This window comes from Bradysia coprophila, unplaced genomic scaffold, assembly GCF_014529535.1.
Source record: "Bradysia coprophila strain Holo2 unplaced genomic scaffold, BU_Bcop_v1 contig_235, whole genome shotgun sequence".
Lineage (NCBI taxonomy): Eukaryota > Metazoa > Arthropoda > Insecta > Diptera > Sciaridae > Bradysia > Bradysia coprophila.
In genome coordinates, this window is record NW_023503496.1 from 803,088 (window position 1) to 830,621 (window position 27,534).

A 27,534-nucleotide genomic window follows, 5' to 3' on the forward strand; every position below is an offset into this window, starting at 1 on the left:
TAGACGGCTGTGATAGCGTTAACGCATAAGCTCAGTCTTCATATGAACGTACAGATATCCCAAAAAAGATAAATTCAACGACGATCGGCTTTGTATGAAAAGCTCAGATGCGGCTTCGGAAAATTTTTTGTTTTAAATTTTTCTTACGGTACTTTACTCTGTAGCGCAATTGCAGCGTAAATTTATCTTTTTTGTGATAGCTGTAACGTGGCCTCAGAGTCATCCGTTTTGTCTCCGATTTGCCTCCGCGTACGTGACAATTGACAGTTCAAACAAGAGGTCTGACATGTGCTAAATTTGTTTAAATGTCAACTGTCAACACAGAAACAAAACTGATGACTGTGAATTCACCTTAAAGATATATTTTACATCGAGGAGATTTAAGGTGGCCTCACAGTCATCCGTTTTGTCATATTGAACGTGACAATTGTCATTTCAAACAATGTGCTTTATTCACGCTGTAAGTGCGGTCGAAATTCGAAATCTTTCTCACGCAAGTCTTGCTAATGCAGCGTGAAACACCAACTGTCATGTAGAATGAAAATGCATGACTGTAAATTCAGACTTACTAGCTTTGAAGAAAACTTTTGGAAATGCTCACAATAGCGGACAACGATGGCAATTTAAAAATTCTCGCAGGCCAACGCAACGTATAGGTTTGTTCCAAGTAACTGTAAACACGAACTTTGACAACCCGAACAACGACAATTATATCCACAGCAACGTCGCTTACGTGATATTTCATACAAATCGAGTAACGTAACGTCGCTTTCAGTCTTCGTAAAGCAAAAAGCTCATACTTATCCTCGCATGTAATCACCATAGGAATTCAATTGAACTGGAACTCGTATAATTACAATGACTGGAAATGTTTTTCGAAATGTAATAAAATTAAAATGGAATTGTTGTGGTAGTTGTAGTTGGGGTTGCTGTAGTCGTTGGCGTTGTTGTAGTAGTTGGGGTTGTTGTGGTTGTCGGCTCTGGCGTTGTTGTGGTTGTCGGCTCTGGCGTTGTTGTGGTTGTAGGCTCTGGCGTTGTTGTGGTTGTAGGCTCAGGCGTTGTTGTGGTTGTAGGCTCTGGCGTTGTTGTGGTTGTAGGCTCTGGCGTTGTTGTGGTTGTAGGCTCTGGCGTTGTTGTGGTTGTAGGCTCTGGCGTTGTTGTGGTTGTCGGCTCTGGCGTGGTTGTAGTTGTAGGTTCTGGCGTTGTTGTAGTTGTGGGTTCTGGCGTTGTTGTAGTTGTAGGCTCTGGCGTTGTTGTAGTTGTAGTCTCTGGCGTTGTTGTAGTTGTAGGCTCTGGCGTTGTTGTAGTTGTAGGCTCTGGCGTTGTTGTAGTCGTCGGAGTTGTTGTAGTTGTTGGGGTTGTTGTAGTCGTCGGAGTTGTTGTAGTTGTTGGGGTTGTTGTAGTCGTCGGAGTTGTTGTAGTCGTTGGTGCAGCAGTCGTTGAAGTTGTGGTGGTAACTGTTGTTGCTGTGCAAGAATATCCAACTACACACTGTTGAACTGACGGTTTAAACAGAGTAGTTCCAGTACAGTTGTAAAATGCACCAACTATAGCGCCATTACTCGCGAAACATTTTGCGTACCTTTAGATTTAAAATCACAATGTAATTTCGTTGATGATACTAGATTGCTTACAGCATCCTACTGTTTACAAGTTCCATCATCGGGATTCGGAAATGAACCCACTTTTCCTTGGCTATCACATACACTTTGTGCAGTTGTGGCACAGAAGACACCGCTTTGCTTCAAAAGAAAGCATAGCAACATCTGCAATTTTTAAAAACCAATTATTTATTTTAAAAACTTTATTCTGTAAATTGACTCACAAATTGAAATTTCGCCATAATTGTGCAGGGTTAGAAATGACTTTCAAGCAATGGTCTTATCACAAACCAAATGGATGATTCGAAGCTAATGACTTCGTTGATATGTGACAAAGAAATCAATGTTTCACACTTTTCATTCTGATCATCGAACTTGTTAATTTATTTAACTTTGGTAATCTTTATTACCTTGATCGTCCACGATTTTATGGCTAAAAAATTATTTTTGGCACTTTTCGAAATGGTGCCGTTGTTACCATTTGTAGATTTTTAAGGTTTTCAATTCTTCACATTCTTTCTGCTTTCACAGAAAATCCGGTAAGGAAAGCCGACCAAGTATTTTTGATTGAACGTAATTTTCATAAAAAAGTTTTCAGATCCAAGGAGCAGCGTGGTCATTATTCAAAATGATCTTGTACTACCGTTTTCAATACTTATATAGAAAGATGTGTGAAGATTAAAATGAGAAACTGGATTTCAACGAGAACCAACTTCACTCTAGTCATCATTGTTAGTGTGTTAGACCAAGGCCACGAAGGCTGGTTACATCGAAATTGATAAACGCACTCAGTACAGCTTGTGTGTGAAATCAATTGACGAAATGTGTTTTCTCAGGATAAACCAACGCACTTCAAGCATGTACTGAAACTTGACAGTGTGTCACACAACTGTAAAACATTTGCATGTAAAATAGAGTTCTGCAGCGGACCGCTATGATCACATAAAACCAACTTCAGAACGATGACCTCTGCTATGACATTTTATGGATATTTACCAGAGTGAAGGTATTTCACCAAAAAAATAGAGCGCCAAGAACGAAGTACAAAAAAAACTGTGGCGCCTCTACAGACCCATTGAGATTTGGTTGTGGATTGAAAGCGGTTGGCAAGTCAAATATTTCGAATGAAACCGTTATCATCAGGTAAACATTATTAATATTACCGAAATTACTGTTAAAATCATGTCGGTTCTGCATTGATTTAAAGAAAAAAAAAACTTTCCGAATTACTATCCAAATCTGTGTCAATATCATTAAATTTGTTAAGGTCGACTGTTTTAATCTATATGTCTCGTAACATCAATTAAGTCAATAGAGAGATTGCGATTTTCAAAATGGCGCTCTCTCCAATTTCGTTATTATTTAAAGAAAGTTTTTCATAAATAAGGCTTGATTTCCACTTACGAAAAAAGCACCCCGTTTTCTCTCCAATACACTAGAAGGCGTGGTTTAGCTAAACCAGAGCCTAATATTTGGGAATCGTTTTTGAGAATTTTTGGGAAATTTTGGGAATTTTGAGAATTAATTCCCTAAAATTCCCAAAAAATTTCTTTTTTTTGCATTTTTATAATTAAATGCTCGTAAAAGATCAGGAAAAGTTCAAAAACCTTTAAAAACTATGAGCAAGCAAAAAAAATGGTATTTTTTTGGAGTTTTAGTGATTTTTTGAGAATTGGTTCCCAAATATTATGCTCTGAAGGATATAATTCTCGTCGATGTACTCGCACCAGCCAGGGCGTATACTCTACTTGTAAGGTCTCTCCAAAGCCGACATTAATACAACACTACAATAATTTAAGAGCAATCTACACTCCGACCCCCTATGAAATACATTTTTGATGATAAATTTTTATTCGAATTATTTTTGAAAAAAGTGGCCTCATCGTTTGGTGCCAGAACATATTGAAAAAAAAAAACAATTTCGTGACTTAACAAATTGGGATGTTTTATTTGTTGACAGTTTTGTAATTGTGATCACCGAGATAACCAAAAAAGCCAACACTAACAAACAAAATATTCCTATCACCTGACAGAAACCTAATATCACATTTCTATTCTTTAGAGTTTCCGTACGTGAGTTCATCATGGCAGTGATTTTTTTAATTAATTTCTATAAAAAAATATAAAAAGTTTTTATAACAAAACTAAACTTTTATTAAAAAAGGCTCGCGGTTTATTCTGGTGGCTATCGAAACTTTATATGTTGTGGCACCAAACGATGAAACCACTTTTTTCAAAAAATATTCTAATAAGAAGTTATCATCGAAAATGTTTTTCATAGAAGGTCGGAGTGTAGACTGCTCTTAAAATAATTATTTTTGAGTTATAGCCGCAAAAATGTTTTCGGTACCCTCTGACATGCTTTCACCTTTGAACACTTTAACCGAAAATTTAAAAAAAATTTCGAAAAAAATGAAAGATACGATTCTCTAGAGTTGAAGACGAATCTATCACTCCTTAAAATCGGACACCACTTGTTCCCCTATCACCATCACCTCCAGTTTTGGCGATATGCCGTTTAAGCTCAATTTACTTGTTGTTTTTTTTGGGAATTTTTGGGAATTTTTGAGAATTTTAGTGAATTTTTGGGAATTTTGGGAATTTAGAGAATTAATTCCCAAATATTAGGCTCTGAGCTAAACGGAGGGAAAAACGGAATGGTTTTTTTGTAAGTGGAAATCAAGCATAATAAATTGAGAAATTTGTTCAATACTTGGCCGCATTTTAGTACGATTTTGTACAGCGCTGATGTCAAGTCGGTATGTTATATATGTATCAGATTTTACATGAGTGTGCGTAACTCATTGTGTTGTTGCATACATCTATTCAATCGACGTTCTATTTGATATAGAAATTAATACAGCGACAATCAGTGAGAATCTCTTGTTCTAAATTAAATACATTCTTCGACGTATCGTCACAGTATCTGGACCACTGCAAAACAAACAAAAAAAATCCAAAGGCCCCGGCGAGAATCGAACTCACGATCTCCTGTTTACTAGACAGGCGCTTTGCCTACTAAGCCACGGCGCCCCACAAAAATATCAATCGTTTTTCCTAATGTGCTGATTCTAAATCATTTTCTATTAAGAAATGTTTGTTAACAGGTGCTATAGCACGTATCGAGAAAGATAGAACGTCACAGAACCACACTTTTAAATGTGCGTATTTGAAATCATTAATTTGTGTACGTCGTAATCAGTGCGTTATTTGGTACGATGAGTGTTTTCAATATTGTATGTACCATACCTAGTACTGGCTGAATACGTAACTGATTACAAAAATAAAATAGAAACAGACTTGGCATTGGTTCAAAGGAATCAACGTCACTACAGACTATTATCAGTGAACTTTCAGTAGAATATTGGAAGCAAAGCATCGTTACTGACACTGAATATTAACAATGTGATATGGATTTTCGGTGATAGTACATTACGCAAGTTGTTCCAAATTTGTATTTTGCCCGACCCAAAGGGGACGTTGGTATTACCAATCGTCAAAATGAAATTTTTGAACTATACGTTACGTACTTTTCTACTTAATTAGTCAATGTATATTTACAACGCACTTCAAGCATGAGTAGTAAATACCCCAAATAGGGTAATGAAACGTGACAGTGTCTCACAGTTGTAAAGCACTGTAAAAAACCATTTCATACAAAATCCATTTGGCAGCTGTCGTTTACGATCACTGAAGTGCTTTGATACAGTTAGAGGCAGTAAAATTACTTCAGCTGATCCACACAAACAATCAAACGTATACGTCTTTATACGGTTTTATCAGTACCACGCGTGCGTATCGAAGCTGCAAGCGTATAAACACTTTTGATTGTATGTGCGGATCAACTGAAAAACAACTGAAATCCATGCTGAAATTTTACTACAGTCAAAGGCAGTCAATTTTCAGCATAAATTTGCTTCAGCTGTTTTTCAGCTGAACCACACACATACAATCAAAACTGGTTTTCCTTGTTCATACGGTTGAAGCTGCTACACGCACGCGCATGATAGTGGTAAAACCGTATAAAGACGTATAAACGGTTGTGATTGTTTGCATGGATCAGCTGAAAAACAGCTGAAGCTAATTTATGCTGAAAATTGACTGCCTTTGACTGTACATCTGGACGAAGATTTTCGTATTTTCGTAACTCCAAACATTCGTAACTTGACAGCTGAGTGCGTAAAATTCCATAAGAACTGTCAAATTACGAAGCACTTTTTCAGTCACAAACAGTGATGTAAAGTGCACTTTACCGCGAGCTAGCATGTTAAATTTTAGGCGTGATCTCTAAAGTAACGTAACACCAAAGAGTCATTGGTAAGTTTGTTACGAAATGCTATGGGCTCAGTGGTAGGTTTGTTCAAAGTGGTATGTAATGGAGCTTTTCTGCAGTTGATTTTTTAACATTGTTATAAACCAACTGTCAAGTAAACGGAGTGCAAAACGGGGAAGTACGTTTACAGCTCTTTAAATATAATTTTTCAAACGTTAATATTCAAACTATATCTGTCAAACGAATACCTTACTGTCATATTATCTCCTAACCTTTGCCCTCAATAGTTTTTTCTTTTTACTCGGTTAGGATTTGCTTATGTAGCAAGTGTATGCATTAGGATGGATCAATTGAGCTATTATATAGTTACTAACGATTCGTTCGGTACAGTCATTGTTTGGGTGCATTGAGTTAAAACTTTATGTTTACTTAGTAGCAGAGATGGGAAATTACCGGTAATTTATTTCTTGTCGGTAACATTACGTAATATTACGGTAATATTACGTAACATTGGGTAATATTACCGAAATCTTAAATTACCAATATTACCAATATTACCGATGTTTTACGTAATTTACCAATACAAAATTGTAAGAATTAGACATTTTACTATCAGACTCATGCGAAAGTTGAATATTATTCAGCAATATGTCCTTTGCGAAAATGATCCTTTAAACGGTGGACTATTTTCTGTTCATTTTTCGTGAATTTTATGTGAAACTCAACTTTCGCATGTGTCAGACGGTAAACCAGACTACATTCGATACTGCTACATACTTGATTGAAAAAACTTTGTGATACTCGGAAACTCACTCTTGTGTTTTTGAGCAACTTGTTTTAGCGATTCTACACTTGTCAAAAAGACAGTATTCGTAGCTTGTTGCTCAAAAACACCTTTATCACCTTTCGCCTTTCGCAGCATGGAATTCAAACTACTATTACATGCTTCACTTTGAGCTTTGCTCAGTAAAGTATAGTTTTACTGAACGAGACAATAGATAATGTGAAATCTTACTTCTTGCGTAGCAGTTTCCAAATGTCTGTTTCGACTATTCGGATTACCAAACTCGTATTCGGCTAGTTGAAGAAGGGGTGAGTCGAAACAAAGACTTGGTAGCACTCATGTTACATTATCACTGAATTACTGAATATGTACCCATAGATAGTGACAATTGTTTATGTTGCTAACAAATTTAAATTTTCGATCTAGAGCCCGTGGAAATATTCTTCTTATGAAGTGACAGAAGACCGAGTTGCCGACGGCGTCATTCAGTGACAACTCTGAGAAATCCACGCTTTACTAAATATCAATTTCGGTTGAAGCACATTCAAATGTATATACTACTCAACTGTTTTTGAACAAGTTATTTAACTAGGTTGACAGTTAAGCAGTTCACAAATGAAGGGCTGTAGGCCAATTTCCCGTTTTATTAGAGCAAAATTCTACGATAAAATACACTTGAATTTGCTAAAAACGAGTAATTTTTGTTGAAAATGATTAAAATTTACAATATGCTGACTGATTTTGGGTAATAATACGTAACTTACGTAATATTACGTAATATTACCGAGGCTTTAAATTACCAATGTTACTGGAGCTTTGGGTAATATTACATGGTAATATTACCGGCCCATCTCTGCTTAGTAGGACTTCCAAGACAAGGATATAATAACCAAATCATCTGTCTGTGACGTATTTTCTTTCGTAATTATGTAAGTTTTCTTTACAAATTCTTTTGATGAAATTTTTGCGCTCAGGCGCGGAATGCGTCCTGTAAAATGATATAATTTGTTTTGGAAGTATGCACAGCACGAGCACATGGACTTGCGTCACATTTCTCTTTGTAAGGGTTTTTGACTGTTTTTATTTTTGAATGTTATACAAGCGAGGAGATGTTCACCAGTGCTTTAGATTACAAATTTTTGTGGAAAAAAAATGACCCATAAACTACTCATTATCATGTTCACTGTTTAATCAGACATAGAGCGTAGAGCTATTCTCGCGTAAAAATATTAAATTAATCTAAAGATTCAACATTTGGACCAAATTAACGAATATTCGTATTTAAATGGAACATCCTTTAGCAGAAGTAATGTCACAAAAGGCAACGAATGGCATCAAACGCACACCTGAATCAAAAGTGACTGTTGTTCTGGGTAAATAGAATTACAATTTCAAAATGTGAATCGAATATTTCCCTAGTGACAACTCATTTCAGGCGCACAATGGGGCGACGAAGGGAAAGGCAAACTCGTTCATTTGCTGACAAATAATGGGAATATCGTGTGTCGATGCCAGGTGAAAATCTGCTGTATTTCAACTTTGAAATTATTTTGGTTCATTGAAAATGTCGGTCTAGTCTCACTGCAATCAGTATAGGAAACTTCGGTTGGCCTGTAGAGGCGCCACAATTTCTTTTTCAGTACTTCATTCTTTGCGATCTATTTTCAGTTGAAATAACTTCACTCTGGTAAATTGCCGTGAAACGTCATTGCAGTGAAGTTAGTTAACAAAAAAATAGATCTCAGACACCTCAGACATTAGTGATTTCATGACGAAACGTACTAGAAATGTAATAGAAATTTACGAAAATCTTTTACATTTGAGCTTTAGTTTCCAAACATCATTTCCCTATTTTGCATTATCGCAGTGTCGACAGTGTTTTATGCAATCGTAACCTGTCTATAGCACGTTACAACCTTGACAACAGCACATGTGGAAAAGTGTAAGAAACGAAAATCCCGTTCAAAAACGGGTGGCGATTCACAAAATAAGGTTTTTACGCCGCACGGGTCGGGTATGAAAAATTATATTCACCCGAAATTAGGGTTCCGTGTGTCTTTGCGAATTCACATACTTTGATTTCGCCGTCCGCAGAGATCTATGTCAGTCCTTCCACCTGTTATTATCAATCTATTGCACATTTTCAGGCTGGAAACAATTCCGATCATCGAATTTTTGCAAATGGCAATGAATTTCACCTTCATTTGTTGCCGAGTGGAATCCTCCATGAAAATGCCACCTCACTCATTGGTAAGATCAAATTCCAATTCGAACGTCTCACCTTGTATCCCTTGACAAACTGGCGTTTGATTTCGATTTAGGAAATGGCGTAGTCATTCATTTGCCCGGTTTATTCGACGAATTAGCCGCACTCGAGAGCAAAGCTTTGCACAACTGGGAAGAGCGTTTGATTATTTCGGATCGTGCTCATTTAGTTTTCGATTTTCATCAACTAGTTGACGGTTTACAAGAAGCTGAAAAGGCCGGTCATGGCAAATCATTGGGCACAACGAAAAAAGGCATCGGACCAACATATACCAGCAAAGCCAGTCGGAATGGAATTCGTGTTAGCGAATTAGTAGGCGATTACGACGTCTTCACTGAACGGTGTGATTATGATCTGGCACCAGTGCCGTGTCTAACGTCCTGAGCGCGCTTGACCATAGACTGTTTAAGTTGGGGAAAAAGACTAGATCACTCGATTCGACAATGTCATCACTTGCCTACAAAAATATTGCAGAAGTGAACCATTAACGCGTTCACGTTTGAAATGTTTTTTTATGCAAAAGACGCAAAATTGTGACATTGTCCACCCGGTTCATCTAGTCTTTTTTTTTCAACTGAAACAGTCTGTTGTCAGTAAGGTTATGGCGCAAAATATTTAATTATTTTTGTGCCATGACATGGCACTGTCTAGCAAAATCTCCATTTCATTTCGACTTTCGATTAAACTGATGAATAATTCCTCGGAGTGCTCAGTTTGTCGTCTATGAAAGTCACTCCGATTTTTTCATTTATTGGTCTTTATACGCTCATCCAACACCCAGAACAAAACTAATGAATAATTCCTCCGTGCTTTTTGAGTAGATTTCGGTCGATGGTATCATCGTATCAGAGACAATATCCCAATTTAACTGTTGATGTTGAAGCAGAACTTAAAAAGTATGTGTAAGACGCGTAACAGCTGTACCTTTAATGACATGGATTGCGATTCCTCTACGTAGGTACAAATTGTATGCTGAGAAGTTGCGACCGTTGGTGAAAGATACAATTTCCTATTTGCACAAGGCGTTGAAGGATGGCCGTGGAATACTAGCCGAAGGAGCCAATGCGGCTATGTTGGACATTGACTTCGGTGGGTTGACGAGATTCTCTAAATCTAACGATGAATTTAACTTCATTCCGAATAACAGGAACTTATCCGTACGTCACTAGCAATAATTGTAGTATTGGTGGTGTTCTAACCGGTCTTGGTCTTCCACCGCAAGCTATTGGTGAAATAATTGGCGTAGTCAAAACTTATACAACTCGGGTCGGCAACGGACCGTTTCCCACCGAAGACATGGATGAGCTATTGCAGACACGCGGCAGAGAAGTTGGCTTGACAACGGGACGAGTACGACGATGTGGTTGGTTGGACTTGATGTTATTAAAATATTCTTCAGCTATAAACGGTTACACAGCCATTTGCCTAACGAAACTCGACATATTGGACGCAATGAAGGAGATCAAAATCGGTGTTGCCTATAAATTGAATGGCCAACAATTGAAACATTTTCCCGGTCTGTACACTGATTTGAGTAAAGTGGTAGTCGAATATGTTACATTACCCGGCTGGGAGCAGTCAACCAGAAATGTGCGCAAGTTCGACGAGCTGCCAAAAAATGCGCAGAGCTACGTACGATTCATTGAACAATATTTAGACGTTCCAGTCAGGTGGATTAGCGTTGGCGAAAGCCAAGAAGCAGTCATATATGTCGCTTGAACAATATAATTTGTTACTAATCGGATACAGTAAAAATGATAATCAGAAACTCATTTGTGGTTATATTTATGACTTAAACCAATTCTTTCGTTCAAATTTTGAAAGTGAGGTTGTGTTGGCTTCTCTGTGGATGACTATTGATGTTTTCAACGACCTTGGAACAGACGTATTGGTCTATAGATCGTCTTCAGGTTATGGTACCTTCAGACGTAGCCTCACCTAAGTTTTGTTAAATGTTTCGTTCATTCTTTCATGGCATTTCTTAACGTGGATGACATTTGAAACGTCCTCCAAGATAATCTATACTTGTTGTTACAAATGGGTTTCTGCCCATATAAACTGTGGCGTGAATCTCCTGATCCGTGTACAGCCAATGTCTTCTATTCAATTCGATAGTTCTGGAAACTATCTTCACACGCGCTAATGTCGATTACGCGTTTATCATTGTCGTTCTAAGATGGCGTCGCTGCCATTTTGTTACGAAATCGTAGCAAATAAAATTTTGTAAACTCACTACAAAAATCTTTACTCCACACGCCCTTATGGGCAACACTGTTCTTCTATCAAACGGCACAAAAACACAAATTTGAGCTCACTCTAGTCTCCAGACTGGCTCAAACGAACACCATTGCCTTCCTCACGGAACCTGGTAACCCAAAGTATTTACCAGGAGCCGGGCGTCCTTACCGGTTGAAGGCTGAAAGGGCTTAAAGCGAACTCTGATTTATACTTTCATTGCATTTTTCCCAGAGAGATGCTAATATGACGACTGGGTCGTTTCGACGGATAGAGGGAATATGTCGAATGATTCTGAAATTGGTTGAGCGAAAATGTATTGAATTCTCTCTCAAAAACCCAACTGTGATGCGACATATTCCCTCTATCCGTCGAAACGACCCAGTCGTCATATTAGCAACTCTCTGATATATCCGGATAAATGGGACAAATGCAACTTTGAGTGCGTTCGATGCGCGCATGTCAAATGAATGTAGACTTGTTTTGTTTAACACACTCATTACGATTGTCAGATTGCCAACTTGAAAAAAAATATTTTTTTTAAAGTTTACTTTTCACACAGAGAGATGCTAATATGACGACTGGGTCGTTTCGACGGATAGAGGTAATATGTCGAATGATTCTGAAATTGGTTGTGCGAAAATGTATTGAATTCTCTCTCAAAAACCCAACTGTCATTCGACATATTCCCTCTATCCGTCGAAACGACCCAGACGTCATATTAGCAACTCTCTGTTTTCACACAATCTCTAATGAGTGTGTTTAACAAATTTGTATATTCGTCAAAATTCGTTTCACACGCCTTCGTAAGTGTCTTAAACTGTTCTTTCAGAACCTTGGAATTGATCAGCATTTATCCAAACATGTCCAAACCGCCTTCGTGATCAACTGAGAAGTGTCTTAGCTTCTTCTTTTAGAACCTTGCATTTCCCACCAGAGTAGGAATATGGCAATTCTAACTGTTAGTCATTCGAAAGCACGGCAGAGTAAAAGTAACCCAGGCAGGAGCGCTTGTTTGACTAGAGACCTGAATTATCGTAGTAGCCTGATTTATTTTTCGAATAAAATTAATTCAATTGATGTCAGTGTTTATTTGAGTTCATTTTCATACAGTGTAATTTGACGTTTCAATAATGAACCGCTCCTGCCAGGTTTACTTTTACTCTGCTGTGTTCGAAAGTCAACAAACGAGACATTGAAAACGTGTTTTGATCCTTGTTTTCATTGACAAATGCAGCAATTGTAATTCGCGATAGAGAAATTTCTAACTTTATTTGACAGTTGCGACAATTTCGTCATGAAAACAAGGACCAAAACATGTTTTGAATGTCTCTTGTCAGCATAAAACGGTAACGAGTAATTTCGCGCCGCGCGAGATTACACATATTATAGTGGAATTTCGCGCCAATACATGTTTCAATGGCTAACTTGATTTAGAGAATTTTTACGAGTACCTGGCGATAAATTGGCGGTAGATTCAGTTGAGTATCAGGCACATAAATTTTGGAGATGCGAATTTTATTCTAACGCCCTAGAAAGTGTGGATTTTCCTTTTACAAAACGTTAGGATACCGGTATCCCAATTGAGATACACATATTTTGCATCAAGGATACCGGTATACTTACTCAGAAAAAGTGGATTTTCCTTTTACAAAATGTTAGGAACTGAGACTTTTCGAGATTCCTACCAGCAAGAAATTCCTTATGGGCGCGAAATTACACTAATAAAGTATGAATTTCGCGTGGCGCGAGATTCCTACTTTAATAGTGTAATTTCGCGCCCCATAAAACTCATTTAATAAATTAGTCTGGGTTCTTATGTCGAAAAACACCATTCCGCGCCCTGGGGAACTTATGGAGAATTTGGCAATGGAATATGATAGAGGGGTCAAAGTTGTGGAACTATTTTTTTTTGTCGCGAGCCGGTAATACCGGTAAAATAACCGGTTTAGTGTAAAACTAAAAACTTGAATATCGCCGTTAAAAAGCAACCTTTTCTTATGGGGGTTGTTTTGCTTGAGAGCCTCATTCATTGCCGGCATTTTATGGAAGAACTTTTTTCTGGGACTGGAAAAATGTTCTAGATATTCGAGGATCCCAAAAAAGTAACACAAAAAAAACCGCTAACTTTGACCCCAATTTTCCTGGCCGAATCGAAAAATATTTAATTGATACAGAGCGCTTTGAAAAGCTGACAACTAGCACTTTCAGATCTAGCCGGCCGAGTCATAAGCTTTTCAGAGGGACAATAGATACGAGTCTGGAAACTAAGAGTAGCAAAAGTACATTTTTTATCTCAAGTTTTGCATATTCTATAACCTATAAAGTGGTTCTTCTTTTTCATTTTTTTGTGTCTAAAATGTGAACGAAGTGTTACCCATTAATAAGTAGAACCTACAATTACTTTCAATCCTGAATGCTCCATCCATTTCCAATCCTAGAAATCACGGCCTATGTTCCATCAAGTTTTTTTTTGTTTTCTGCTGGATTTGTGGCATTTTTGAGGTGAATAGAGATAAGTTTATTATTCCTGAATGCTCCACCCGTTCCTGATCCTAGATCTCAAAGATTACGTTCACTTCCGTCAAGTTTTTTTTTTGGATTTCTTCTGGATTAGCAGCATATTTAACGGGCGCAATAGACTTACGGTCAAAGTAGAGTGGTAGACGCACTAATGTCACGAACGCAATAGATATACAGGTTCGTACGCAGCTCAGTCGCAGAAAACGATCTGATGGCTCGTTTTATGTATTTTTTTGGTTTTGTCTCATTTCAGAATGGTCACTCCTGATGAAAGTAGAATTTTTCATCATTCGTAAAATAAAAACTATTTCGTTGTGTTCCAGCACGACTCCTTCAGTTACATTGGAAAATACCGTAATGAAAAGACCATTCATTTCATTTATTTCATCCTAATTAAAAGTACTATTCAACATAACCGACCAGCGTAGCTCTAGTTTTTTGCTTAATGGTGGCTTAAGAATCTATTGAAATTGTTTAAAATCGCAACTTAAAATGACGTTCAAGGGTATAATTCAAATAGAGTCTTCCATTTCGGAGATGGTTCAAGTTTGTCCCACGGCATCTTCATATAAAAAATACCGAAAGTGAACACATAACTCATTTTTTGTATGATGTGTCCCACGGCATAAAAGTGAACTATATCCGAAATGGAACGCCCTATATATTGTTGGGGTCGATGGTTAGTGCCATACAGTTATCGTTTAATTGAAACAGATGAACGCACTACTAGTATGGCATCGAACAATCGCATTTTATCAGCACACTTCAAATTATCCTGTTCTAGCCGCAAAACGAAAGCGTTCCGTTCATGAGCTTCCACTGGTCTATCATTAGCCTGTGCAGCCAACTCTCGTAAAATCTCACTACTGAGTTGACCAATTTTCTCGCGCACCATATCTAACGGTTGTGGTTGCCAGTCTTCCTCTGTATATGACAGCCAATCGGCACGGTAGCGATACTGAATTGCTTTGGCTGCATTAATTTGTGCGACAATAAATGATATGACAGATTCTGGATCCAACCCCAGGTCTTTGGCTTCAGTTAACGAGCTATTTATCACTTTACTTTCTTGTACAACATCCTCTATCTGCAGATGGTTTTGCGCCTTGTAACCGGCTACATCTTTCATATATGCTAGGCGTTGATTAACTTTCTCCGCTAGCAGGACCAGTCTACTTTGTGATACAACTGAGTCATCGAAAGACTGTCTCACACAATCTTTTGGCATCCTAGATCTCCTAGAAACACTGTAACGAACGATACACTCATTAGCCATAATGTGTTAAGGAAAAACAACTTTATGCAATTTACGGAAACATTAACGAAAACCTAGATAGTTTTCAAATGTTTGTCAATTTTAACCAAGACCATGTCGAATATTTGTTAAACAATTTCTTAAATTAAATTATTTCTTTTTCTATAAGTATATTGTTTTACAAGGTAATACTCAAAATCTTTCAACGAAGAACGAAACGATGATGTTTCATATCGCGTCATCGCTATAAATGTTAAACACATAATGCAACGTATATGTAATCGATGTTTGCGCAGATAAGGGGACTTTTTTGTACCGAAACTTCTGCGAAGCGAAAAATTGTAATTCTTCTATGAATGGACCATCGGACATTGTTAACTTTGAGTTTTTTATCGTTCCACAAGAGGCAGTTGACTGATACCATCACACAATCACAATCGCAGACATCAACATTGATCAAATTGATCAGAATTAAGCTTTAAACGCTTTCCTAACAGTCGGAAATAGTAGTTTACAGTGCATGCTGCGAAAATGATTCATTACATGGGGAACTGTTTTAAGATAAGAGCAACTCACAAGTGTGTGTTTAAGCGCCAAGGTTTGAAAACTGCTATTTTGACCAGGGTAGAGCAACTACCTGTGTCAAAATAATAGTTTTCCAACCGAAGTGCTTAAAGCACACGCGTGAGTAGAGGTGCGCGCCGATCGATAAAATGAAAAATGGAAAACGTTTGTTTTTGTATATGATCGGCTGAGCGGTAAGACTTTGAAATGTCTTACTGCTCAGCCGATATTGGTCCTATTGAAAAACTAATTAACTTGCCAGCCTCCTGAGATCACAAGCTACACACTGGCATTTCGTTTGATCGAAATCCACCGCGTAAAAAAATTCATTTTTCTAAATGTGGCGGTTGTCAAACTCATCTGACTTATACTCGATATACGGAATATATGAAGATATACTCGATATACTGGATATACGAGCGTATATGGAGTATAAATAAAACGAAGGGAATTCCCCTATTGATTTGAAATTTTCGGATTTTTCTCACGAATTCAAACGGAAATGACATCTAATCTATTGTATAGTCATGAATTTTAACCAACGTCTATCTCAAATTTTCAATTTATTATCGAGTCATTTTGAGTCATAGCCCCCCCTCTCTATCCACCAGTACACTAGTCATCCCATTTGTAACGAAAGCATCTCTTCAAATAGTATGGCACTTACTGATTATGATGTTGATGTGATCGAACACCAATTACCAAAAAAGCAACAGAAATAGTAACAAAATAATATTTCATTTCACGTAAATACTTTCTAGAAAATAAATATTTCGAAGACAACCTCAAATGGTGGTCTGGAAGCTCTAATTGTTGACGATGTACTGCCTTTTATTATCTCCAACGCAATGCTAACAATGAATTTTATATAATCGTCGCAAAAAATGTGATTAATTCAACTGTTTATATGACTAACAAATTATCAGTAATATCATCGCTGAACGCGCGAAATGTTTTGTTGTTTTGATGAGTGTCTAAACAGTATCGAGCGTAGCGAGTAAACTAATGTAAAATAAATCGTCATATGATAATAATGTTTGGAAACGTCAAGGCTTACAACAACAGAAACTGGAAAATTAGGGATACGATATCCAGGGCTGTATACTTTGTGGAGGTCACGCAGATACGCGGGTTACACACCGCTGTTGATGATAAAATGGCCGATTCCATACAAAAATTCACCTACACTGATGATTCTCGTCGTCTGAATTTTTTTTACATCTAAAATCATCAGAAATGATGTGTTCCCGCGTATCTAATAAAATGGCGGTCTGCGGGACCTCTGCGAGGGAGAATAGACATTTTAACGTGTACCCACTCGGTACGTTGTGTTTACATAGGCAATTCACCGCTATGTAGGTAACGTCAGATTTTTCGTCCATAAATGCCGAACAATAACACTAACCCTAACGTATAGTTTTCACTTAAAAAGAGCACTCCGTTTAGCCTCCGTTTACATGACAGTTGTGAAATATTACAAAGGAACTGTCACGTAAACGGAGTAAAAAATGGAAATAAATTCAATTTCCACTCCGTTTGCGTGACAGTTCTTTTGTTCTATTTTACAACTGTCATGTAGACGGAGGCTAAACGGAGTGCTTTTTTTAAGTGGAAACTATACTTAAATCCTGACAATAGAGAGCGTCAGATTTTTTTAACGCTAAATGACACACACTAACGCTAACGCTAAATCCGTACGGTAATGACAAATGCCAACGATAAAAGCTACATTAATGAGTTAGTCGACGCCATGTCGCTTTTAAGTTTAACATCTGTGAGGCCGCCAATATCAGGCACTTTTTCATCTCTGAATATATCAGCAATCGCTGTTTGAAATTTAAAAATTAATTCATTGCCATAATTCTAAGGTCCATTAATATGAGTTTCGTCATTTCTTTGCATGAAATTTACTAAAATTAAAAATTTATTTATGAAATATGGATACATGGTCGGCCATTTTGATGTAAGATTAAAGAATTCAAATGCAGTGCAATAAAGACAAATGTCAAACGATAAAGGCAAACGTCAGACGATAGATCATTTTCATTTCCGGTACTCGTCAACGTAACCCCACTTAATTTTTCGTCAGGTAGTCCTCAACCTCAATCAATTGACGGTAACTGCGTTCAATTTACTGGTTTTTACATGAAAATCGTTCGTTCAATTCATTCGATATTTTTCGACATGACTGACAGTTGGGATCGTGTCTGACGTTTACAAGGTCATGAAAATGATCTATAAAGGGAAATGCAAAAATGATTAAATTTCTTCTAAAATAAATGAAATGAAACATAAAGCTTTTCAAGCTTTTCACTTGAATTTTCTGTTGCAAGAAAAATATCAAGAGCAATATTTATTAATATGAAACCTGGAATGACTATTTTAATTTATTAATAAAGTTCGTCACAGATAATGTAGTTATACAGTATCATTTTATCACTTCCTGAAATGGACAGGATGTAAATGAGGGAATGTCACTCGTATTTTTTGATTCAGACGTTTATCGCTCTATTAGCTATTTTGCTAACGCAATGTATTTATTGTGTATGTTTCTTTCCAAAATCATGAAAATGAAGTGAAATTAGATGATCAATGTGAAAAACATTTATATTTTGTGATTAATTTACATTGTTTGATGTGGTCAGGATTGACAGTACAAATGGCTTTACAAACTGGTTCGCTTTGGTGGTCTTTTCGCTGGTAAAACAGTGTAATAATTGCCTTTTTCTCCTTAAAAACTGATAAATAGAGTAATTTATTGCATTAATTTTGGTAGAAAACACTACAAATTTTGTTATTAATAGCACGGCCGCTCCTGCCTGGTTTTGTTTACTCTGCCGCGTTAATAGTTATTTGTTTGCCTGTTTTGGACGATTGATTTGAGGCAATGTCGTGGGTGGTACAAGCGAAAGTGCCTCAGATCAATTGTCCCAAACTGGTAAAATTTTTACAAAATTCTCTTTGATTCATTTAATTCCATTTAGTTACAGTGAACGACATCTCAAATGTCTCACTGTCAAATTTTTCTGAGAATTTTATTGTGTCATTGCAAATTCACAATGACATTCTCTGAAAAAATGACAGTGAGACATTTGAGATGTCGTTCACTGTATTTAAAAAAAAATCTTCAGAAATTAGTTGAGATAACTCATCTTAAATTGCTTGAAAAAATTCAACTTCTTCATTAAAATTCTTACACTTTTTAATCAAATTGTGCTCATGTGGTTGTACAGTTAGTAAAAAACTACCTACTAGATAAATGACTAACAAACAACTTGATAGTCAACTATCAAATTTGATAGTCAACTATCAAGATGTTAGTAGTTCACTAGCAAGAGATGTTTACGCGTTAAAAGCTGGGCATCGAATGATGAACTTATTCTTCCTACTAGTTTCATGCACGTCGAAAACAAACTTATATGATTTACCCACACTACCAAACTGTCGAAAATTTTACTAACAATTTCCAGTTCGTCGATCTACATTCGTCTTGGTAGGATATTATCCCCAGTTCGCAAGCGCCAAGACACTATGACTGTTTTTGACATACTCCCCTTGATACTCCCACTTTGACCTTGAAACTCAAGGTGGAAAGGTTAAATCACATTAAATTGTTGCATCCAATACGATTTGATATGTTACGCCAAATGACAAACCAATTGAAGTGTTGCGACAATGACCAACGACTTGGATGTTGGATTTATGCATGAACTCGTCACACCACCAACCTGGATGTTGCGCCACCGAACAACCAATTGATAAGCAGCGCCCAATGACCAACCAATTGAAGTGTTGCGTTGCGACAATGACCAACGATGTCAAAAATAGTTGCTAGTAAAAACTGAGCAGTGATTTACTCACAAAATAGAAAAAACCAAAGTATAGATCTCTTCGTTTGGTGAAACTGATGACGGAAACGTGAGTAATGGTGAGGAAAAGTGTGCAAACTAATCGAAACCAACTTCACAATTTCACATAGTAATGAATAAGTGAGTGCGTCCAATTCTTTGAAATGAATGCAAATGAACTAAATACGGGGTATTCCCTTAGAAGCAAAGTTGGTTGTCATTAGTCTGCACACAAAACCGAACCGTCGATCGTCACGCCAGCGGTCATTTTAGTGATCTATTCCATTAAATTGAAATTGGTCGAGTTGTCTTACAACTGGCCTTAAATACGATGGAATTGTATGGAAATAGTTCAGAATTCACTGTATCGTTCAACGGGCAACATGGCCAAAGGGAAGCGTTTTTCTCATAGTGTCTTGGCGCTTGCGAGCTTGGGATAATATCCTACCAAGACGAATGTAGACCGACAAACTGGAAATTATTAGTAAAATTTTCGACATATGGCGCAGCAGAAAGGATTCATTCGTTGGTTGGACACATGTCGAAAATTTCATCAAAGTAACTTTTTTTAATTGAGGCTATGATCAACAGTGTGAAATCCCGTTTTTATCGGATAGCAAAGATCCCAGATCTTTAGTCCCACATAGTCCATCTTCGAACTTAGCCTCGGGATTTTAATTCCACGTATTTAAAAAAAAGAATCATTCAAATTGGTTGATAATTACTCAAGTTATCGTGCCTTGAACGAAAAACTGTCACCCACATTTAACGTTTTTCATGGCATTTCATACATTTTCAACATAGAGTTACACTCGAGAGTTGGCGAGATGGCGCTTTTCTATGGAAATGCTAGTTCTAAGAGAAAACCAGCATTTTGGGTGCCGATGCTCCTTGAAAAAGCATTCTGTGCGGTCAGTAGCCATTTTGTTTAACAAAATTTCATATTTTTTAGGATTCTGTTTGTTGTGTTTGTGTATTGCTTGATTTACTTTTTAATTCGGTGGTTTTTGTGTTAAATTTCAGTGCTTAAAGGAAAATTATAAAAAGTGAAAGAAAATTGTGCAAAATGAGGATGTATTTAGATTAAATTGTGTCGAAAAATTGATAGTTTTTAGTGAAGTTAGTGTCATTGAATTTCGCATCAAATTTTTTGGAAATTTTCAATAAAAATATGTTTCTATCATTCATTGGATGTGCATTTTAATATTTTCAATTTTATTGTGTCTATTTTCACCGGCGAGGACAAAAAAATCAAAATTGATCGAACTGTTTATGAAATGAACGTTCTACACTTTTCCATTGTAAACGAGCCGTCAGAACAGTCGGAGCGTTTGCTGCGACTGAGCCCCGTACGAACCCGTACATCTATTGCGCACGTGACCCTAGTGCGTCTGTCAAATTATTATGAAATGTGTACATCTTACAAATTGCGCTTAGCGCAATTACGAAGCCCCGTACGACGTTCCTTTCAAATGTAAGCCTAGTTACGGCCTTAGTCCAACGACCCAAATTTAATTTTTTTTCAACATCATTATATTCGGCCTTCGATTACCTTCCAAATGAAACAAAAATTAGGAAAATCGGACGAAATTTACTCGAGATATATGCAAAATACACTTAGGGCCGAGTAACGGGCTTAGTCCAAGGACCCAAATTTAATTTTTTTTCAACAACATTCTATTCCTCGTTCGATTACTTTTCAAATGAAACAAAAATTAGGAAAATCGAATCAAATTTACTCGAGTTATATGCAAAATACACTTAGGGCCGAGGAGCGGCCTCAGTCCAAGGACCTAATTTTCAAACATTTTTCTCACCACATTCTATTCGGTATTCAATTACCTTTCATATAAGACAAAAATTAGCAAAATTGGATGAGATTTACTCGATTTATATGCAAAATACACTTAGGGCCGAGGAGCGGCCTCAGTCCAAGGACCCAAATTTAAAACGTTCTTCGCCACATTATATTCGGGCTTCGATTACCTTTCAAATGAAACAAAAATCACGAAAAAAGGATGAAATTTACTCGAGTTATATGCAAAATACACTTAGGGCCGAGTAGCCTTTCAGTTCTAAGGCCCTAACTCACGGGCCATTCACCCGATTTTAAAAAACTTTTTTTTCCTGGATCGGTATCGACAATACCTATCTTTTGCCGTTTCATTTACATTTCCAACGTTTTTTTTGCCGTAAATATCCCCAAAAGACCTTAAAGCACTTAGGCGGCCCTAACTCACGAAGGGCCGACCCAAATATGCCCATCTTCGAACTTAGCCTCACTATTTTGACTATCTTTCAGGGAATTTTTTTTTTTGAAATCGAATTTGATTTACTCAAGATATCGACGTGGCGGACAGACGGACAGACAAAATTTTTATTGCGGATTCGTCATCTATGAACATAGGCAAACACTTTGCCCTTACCGTCTGCTTCGAATTCCATCAATTACACACGGCATCGTAATCCTATAAGCCCCTTTGTACTTCGTACGGGGCTAACAAACTTTATTTTTTTCGCATTTCACATGTAATCATTCGATTCTGTTTCACTTCTTTGATTTTCTCACTTGTCTTCTACGTTATTTTATTTAAATATTAAAAAGAAACGCTGAAATCGCTTCACTAAAAGCATTTTTGTTATGTGATTCATATCAAAACATAAAATTTCACAGGACATGTCATGTATGACAGTTTCACATACGAGTCAGGGTTACTAAATATTGCAAGAATAGGGCTGTCCATGTGCAGGCCACAAGGGTAGATGATAAAACGCCATCTCGCCAACTCTCGAGTGTAACTCTATGATTTTCAATCACAGTGAACCTTTTCGTCACTCACATTTTTCGGTATTTTCTGGTGTAAGACCCTGACTTTCAGTCAAGGGAATTATGAATATTTTCAACTCACAGTAGATAAAGTCGTTACTGAATTCAAATTTAAAATCAGTCAGATTCAGTACGCAAATCACTACGGAAACAATGTCCAACACCACGATCGCTACGGATACAAGATCGGCATTCATACAGGATTCATTTGTCTTGTTTTTGTATATCATTACTGGCATCGTTGCAATTCTTGGTAATGGCTTTGTCCTGGCGGTTATTTTACGGAATCGAACACGTCACTTTTCATCAGTCACCTATACACTAATTGCGAACATGGCACTGAGCGACCTTATAGCCGGACTCATCATATTCGCTCAATTCGGTTTCTGTTCGACAGAAGCGTTGAGTTGTGGTTTATCAATGGAATTTATGTGTTTAATGATAAAATTGATACAAATCGTGTCCTACTTCGTATCGACATACACAATGACTGCCATTGCCTATGAGCGACTACATGTGATGAAGTCACCTTTCGCCCCTAAAACACATCCCAAATGGTACATTGCAATCAGTTGGATTGTCGGAATAATGTACATAACGATCTGTACATTTAATGTGCGTGTCAGTGAATTCTTCACCCCCACTGAACTCATCTCATGCAAAGTTCTGTTTCAAATCGGATTCTTGAACAAGCCATACGTGCGAACCATTCGTGCCGTTTTACTGATGCTGTTGCAATTCGTTATTCCGCTGGGAATCACCAGTGTGATGTACACATGGTTGTTGATCCAATTGCGCTGTCAGAAAATCGTAGGTGAGGCAACGGATGACAAAATTGCTCGAAAGAAAAAATCGAACCGGAACTTGACGATCATGTTGATGTTTACTGTGATCGCATTTGCAGTCAGTTGGCTTCCAGTTCACATTTGGCATCTCGTGATGTTCTTTCAAATCAAATTGAAGTGAGTGACGGAGAGGTACTAAAGTACAGCAGCAAAATGCATTTTCTAACGTTTTTTTTTTTGTTGTTGTGCACCATTTCTGCAGAGGAAGTAAATGCAATTCGTCTCTTGCATACTCATTGTGCTACTGGTTCGCTGTCAGTTCGTGTGCTTGGAACCCATTCATTTACTGTTTGAGAGGATCGAAATTTCGACGCACAATATCTGATTTGAAGATACGTGTTTTAGGATCGTCTTCTTCTTAAGAGAAAATTTATGACTGCCCAACACTTATGCTGGTCCCAAAATACGAAAATTCGAACATTTTTAGGTAATCCTACGAAGCAAGCTTACATTAAATTATTATTTGAAAAAAAGTCTTTGGCGATAATTATTCTTCGTTGAAAGGTGCACATGAGTGATGTCACATAACAAGGTAGATTCAAGATTTCAATTGAAAAAAAACGAGCCATCAGAACAGTCGGAGCGTTTGCTGCGACTGGAGCCCAGAACGAGCCCGTATATCTATTGCGTACGTGACCCAAGTGCGTCTGTCCACCTATTTTGACTCGTAAGCCTATTGCTCGCGTAAAATCGTAAATCTATTATGAAATGTTTATTTTCATCGATCAACGAATGAGATGACAATCATGTCTTATCGCTCAGCCGATATTGGTCCTATTGAAAAACTAATTAACTTGCCAGCCTCCTGAGATCACAAGCTACACACTGGCATTTCGTTTGATCGAAATCCATCGCGTAAAAAAATTCATTTTTCTAAATGTGGCGGCTGTCAAACTCATCCGACTTATGCACGATATACGGAATATATGAAGATATACTCGATATGCTGCGTATAATTAAAATTAAAGGAATTCCCCTATTGATTTGAAATTTTCGTATTTTTCTCACGAATTCAAACGGAAATGACATCTAATCTATTGTATAGTCATGAATTTTAACCAACGTCTATCTCAAATTTACAATTTATTATCGAGTCATTTTGAGTCATAGCCCCCCCTCTCTCTCCACCAGTACACTAGTCATCCCATTTGTAACGAAAGCATCTCTACAAATAGTATTACACTTACTGATTATGATGTTGATGTGATCGAACACCAATTACCAAAAAAGCAACAGAAATAGTAACAAAATAATATTTCATTTCACGTAAATACTTTCTAGTAAATAAATATTTTGAAGACAACCTCCAATGGTGGTTTGGAATCTCTAATTGTTGACGATGTACTGCCTTTTATTATCTCCAACGCAATGCTAACAATGAATTTTATACAATCGCAAAAAATGTGATTAATTCAACTGTTTATATGACTAACAAATTATCAGTAATATCATCGCTGAACGCGCGACATGTTTTGTTGTTTCAAGTTTATTATAGCTATTTTTCTGGTAAGTGTCTAAACAGTGTTGTTATGTGATATGGAGCCCGAGCGTAGCGAGTTCAGGAGCACATCGTGTACGTTATAGGAACAAGATTTTATCTGCTATCCAACACAGATAATGATAGTGACATAATGCGTTGGATAGGTCTTGGTGCCCTCAATATGTAACACACCTCCGTTCGTCCCTGCTTCCTGCTTTGTGGTCAATTCCTTCTACAACTGCCACTTCCAATTCCAATTCTAAGTGTGTGACTTTATTAAACATTTTGTATGCACTTGGTCACATCTTATCGATGTGGTAGGTCCCTTGACTTAAATTGTTAAATACAACTAATGTAAAATAAATCGTCATATGATAATAATGTTTGGAAACGCCAAGGCTTACAACAACAGAAACTGGAAAATTAGGGATACGATATCCAGGGATGTATACTTTGTGGAGGTCACGCAGATACGCGGGTTACAAACCGCTGTTGATGATAAAATGGCCAATTTCATACAAAAATTCACCTACACTGATGATTCTCGTCGTCTTGTGTAGTGAATTTTTTTTACATCTAAAATCATCAGAAATGATGTGTTCCCGCGTATCTAATAAAATGGCGGTCTGCGTGACCTCTGCGAGGGAAGAATAGACATTTTAACGTGTACCCACTCGGTACGTTGTGTTTACATAGGCAATTCACCGCTATGTAGGTAACGTCAGATTTTTCGTCCATAAATGCCGAACAATAAAACTAACCCTAAATCCTAAACCCTAATAATAGAGGTCAGATTTTTTTAACGCTAAATGCCACACACTAACGATAACACTAAATCTGTACGTTAATGGCAAATGCCGACGATAAAGGCAACATTAATGAGTTAGTCGACGCCATGTCGCTTTTAAGTTAAACATCTGTGAGGCCGCCAATATCAGGCACTTTTTCATCTCTGCATATATCAGCAATCGCTGTTTGAAATTTAAAAATTAATTCATTGCCATAATTCTAAGGTCCATTAATATGAGTTTCGTCCTTTATTTGCATGAAATTTACTAAAATGAAAAAATAAATTTATGAAATATGGATACATGGTCGGCCATTTTGATGTAAGATTAAAGAATTCAAATGCAGTGCAATAAAGACAAATGTCAAACGATAAAGGCAAACGTCAGACGATAGATCATTTTCATTTCCGGTACTTGTCAACGTAGCCCCACTTAATTTTTCGTCAGGTAGTCCTCAACCTCAATCAATTCAAGGTTCTGAAAGAACAGGTTAAGACACATCTGAGTTGATCACGAAGGCGGTGACACACAGATTGTTTGAAATGTCAACCTGATAAAAACTATTTTTAGACCCGTACGAAGTACTGGGGTCTTATGGGTTTACGCATACGTTTGTAACACGTCGAATTGGACTCCCTGAGTAAGGGGAAACCTATTGTGGTTGTCTAGAGATGCCAAATCCGCGAAAAAAAAATGTCCGTCTGTCCGTCTGTCTGCACGATAACTTGAGTAAAACGCATCCGATTTTGAAAATTCTTTTTTTTCCCGTTTGGTAATGTCAAAAGACAGGCTAAGTTCGAAGATGAGTGATTTTGGATCGACCCCTCCCGAGCTGTGGCCCAATAAGTGCTTTACGGTTTTTCGAAGATATCTCCGGACATTTAAACGTTAAACTTGTAAGTGATACGTCAAATAAAAGGTATTTACAATACCGATCGACAAAAAAAAAGTTTATGGAAATCGGATGACCGACTCGTGAGTTAGACCCCTTGGTGTGGAACAGGCACAGGGCGGCAAGCAGTTTTTGCTTGTAGGTCGGCCACATTTGAACATATTTCGTCTGTTTTAGCTTTATTAGATAGGTATTGACCGTACCAATCAGGGAAATTTTTTTTTATGAAATTATGTTCTCTGGAGCGTGAGCTAGGTCTCTTGGAGTGAGCTCTTATCTGGCTACTCGGAAGTACAGTGAACGTGGTGTATTTTGACAATATCTCGAGTAAATTTTGACCGAATTTCATGAATTTTTTTTTGTTTGAAAGGTATTAACGAATGTAAAGCGTCGGTACTATTTCCGGTCTCCTAACAAAATGGCTGCCGGCTGCCATATTGGATTTTATTAAAAGTGATATAAAGTGGGAAAAATGATGCTTAGAGAGTTTTTGTTAACATGCAAATAATGTGTTAAGTGTGAGGGGTTTCAGGGATTCCATATATGGACATCTATATATACCTATATACAGCTATATTGAGCTATATACAGGCATATAGAGCTATATAATAGCATATATTCCTCTGTGAAATGTTTATTTATAGTGAAATATAGCGGTACATAGCTGTTTAAATAGGAATTTATGAAATTTGTCTTCGTACGGGGCTGTCTATATTGCCTCCGGCAATTTAATTGTATTTGATAACAAGGCAAAGAGTGGATAATGTAAGTGATTTTAAATGAAGAATAGTTTTTCAGCAGAGAAGAAAATGAAGTAAGAGAAATGAAGAGTTTCACATTAAAGGCTTTTGATACGAATAGGTGTTTCGTACGGGTCGGCGTTAGCTATGTTTTTTCTTCAAGTTGACATTTCAAACAATCTGTAATGAGTATGTTCAATAAATAGCATATATTTGTCAAAATTTGTGTGTCAGCCGCCCTCGTGGGTGTCTTAACCTGTTCTTTCAGAACCTTGAATCAATTGACGGTAACTGCGTTCAATTTACTGGTTTGCACATGAAAATCGTTCGTTCAATTCATTCGATATTTTTCGACATGACTGACAGTTGGGATCGTGTCTGACGTTTCCAAGGTCATGAAAATGATCTATAAAGGGAAATGCAAAAATAAGTAAATTTCTTCTAAAATAAATGAAATGGAATTTATTTGTAAGTTTTTCAAACACTTGAATTTTCTGATGCAAGAAATAGTTACTTATCTACCAAGGTAGGTATGAAGGTATTTTTTCGCACTAGATGTCGATTGTCGACCCGAGGCGAAGCCGAGGTCGACAAGACGTCGTGTGCGAAAAAA

The 27,534-nt window shown here is 37.2% G+C and overlaps 4 protein-coding genes and 1 non-coding gene across 5 annotated transcripts; 2 read left to right on the forward strand and 3 right to left on the reverse strand.

Moving 5' to 3' along the window:
• Nucleotides 1-787: 787 nt before the first annotated feature.
• On the reverse strand, nt 788-2,073 carry LOC119077362 (integumentary mucin C.1-like). The gene is made up of 3 exons (XM_037184539.1): nt 1,826-2,073; nt 1,645-1,766; nt 788-1,582 (listed from the first exon to the last, which is right to left on the reverse strand). Exons 1-3 carry the CDS (start codon nt 1,841-1,843, stop codon nt 892-894), a joined length of 831 nt encoding a protein of 276 aa, XP_037040434.1. The 5' UTR covers nt 1,844-2,073; the 3' UTR covers nt 788-891.
• Nucleotides 2,074-4,561: 2,488 nt separating this feature from the next.
• Trnat-agu lies at nt 4,562-4,634 on the reverse strand. The gene has a single exon. It is a non-coding gene; the product is annotated as a tRNA-Thr (tRNA).
• A 3,222-nt stretch (nt 4,635-7,856) lies between these two features.
• Nucleotides 7,857-10,687, forward strand: LOC119077272 (adenylosuccinate synthetase-like). The gene is made up of 7 exons (XM_037184419.1): nt 7,857-8,031; nt 8,094-8,173; nt 8,806-8,908; nt 8,980-9,265; nt 9,746-9,820; nt 9,883-10,013; nt 10,072-10,687. Exons 1-7 carry the CDS (start codon nt 7,944-7,946, stop codon nt 10,641-10,643), a joined length of 1,335 nt encoding a protein of 444 aa, XP_037040314.1. The 5' UTR covers nt 7,857-7,943; the 3' UTR covers nt 10,644-10,687.
• A 3,382-nt stretch (nt 10,688-14,069) lies between these two features.
• Nucleotides 14,070-16,335, reverse strand: LOC119077274 (secreted chorismate mutase-like). Its single transcript, XM_037184422.1, has 2 exons — nt 16,169-16,335; nt 14,070-14,929 (listed from the first exon to the last, which is right to left on the reverse strand). The coding sequence occupies exons 1-2, from the start codon at nt 16,240-16,242 to the stop codon at nt 14,377-14,379; spliced, it is 627 nt and encodes a 208-aa protein (XP_037040317.1). The 5' UTR covers nt 16,243-16,335; the 3' UTR covers nt 14,070-14,376.
• A 5,927-nt stretch (nt 16,336-22,262) lies between these two features.
• LOC119077273 (probable G-protein coupled receptor tkr-1) lies at nt 22,263-23,501 on the forward strand. The gene is made up of 2 exons (XM_037184421.1): nt 22,263-23,138; nt 23,224-23,501. Exons 1-2 carry the CDS (start codon nt 22,330-22,332, stop codon nt 23,381-23,383), a joined length of 969 nt encoding a protein of 322 aa, XP_037040316.1. The 5' UTR covers nt 22,263-22,329; the 3' UTR covers nt 23,384-23,501.
• Nucleotides 23,502-27,534: the final 4,033 nt, after the last annotated feature.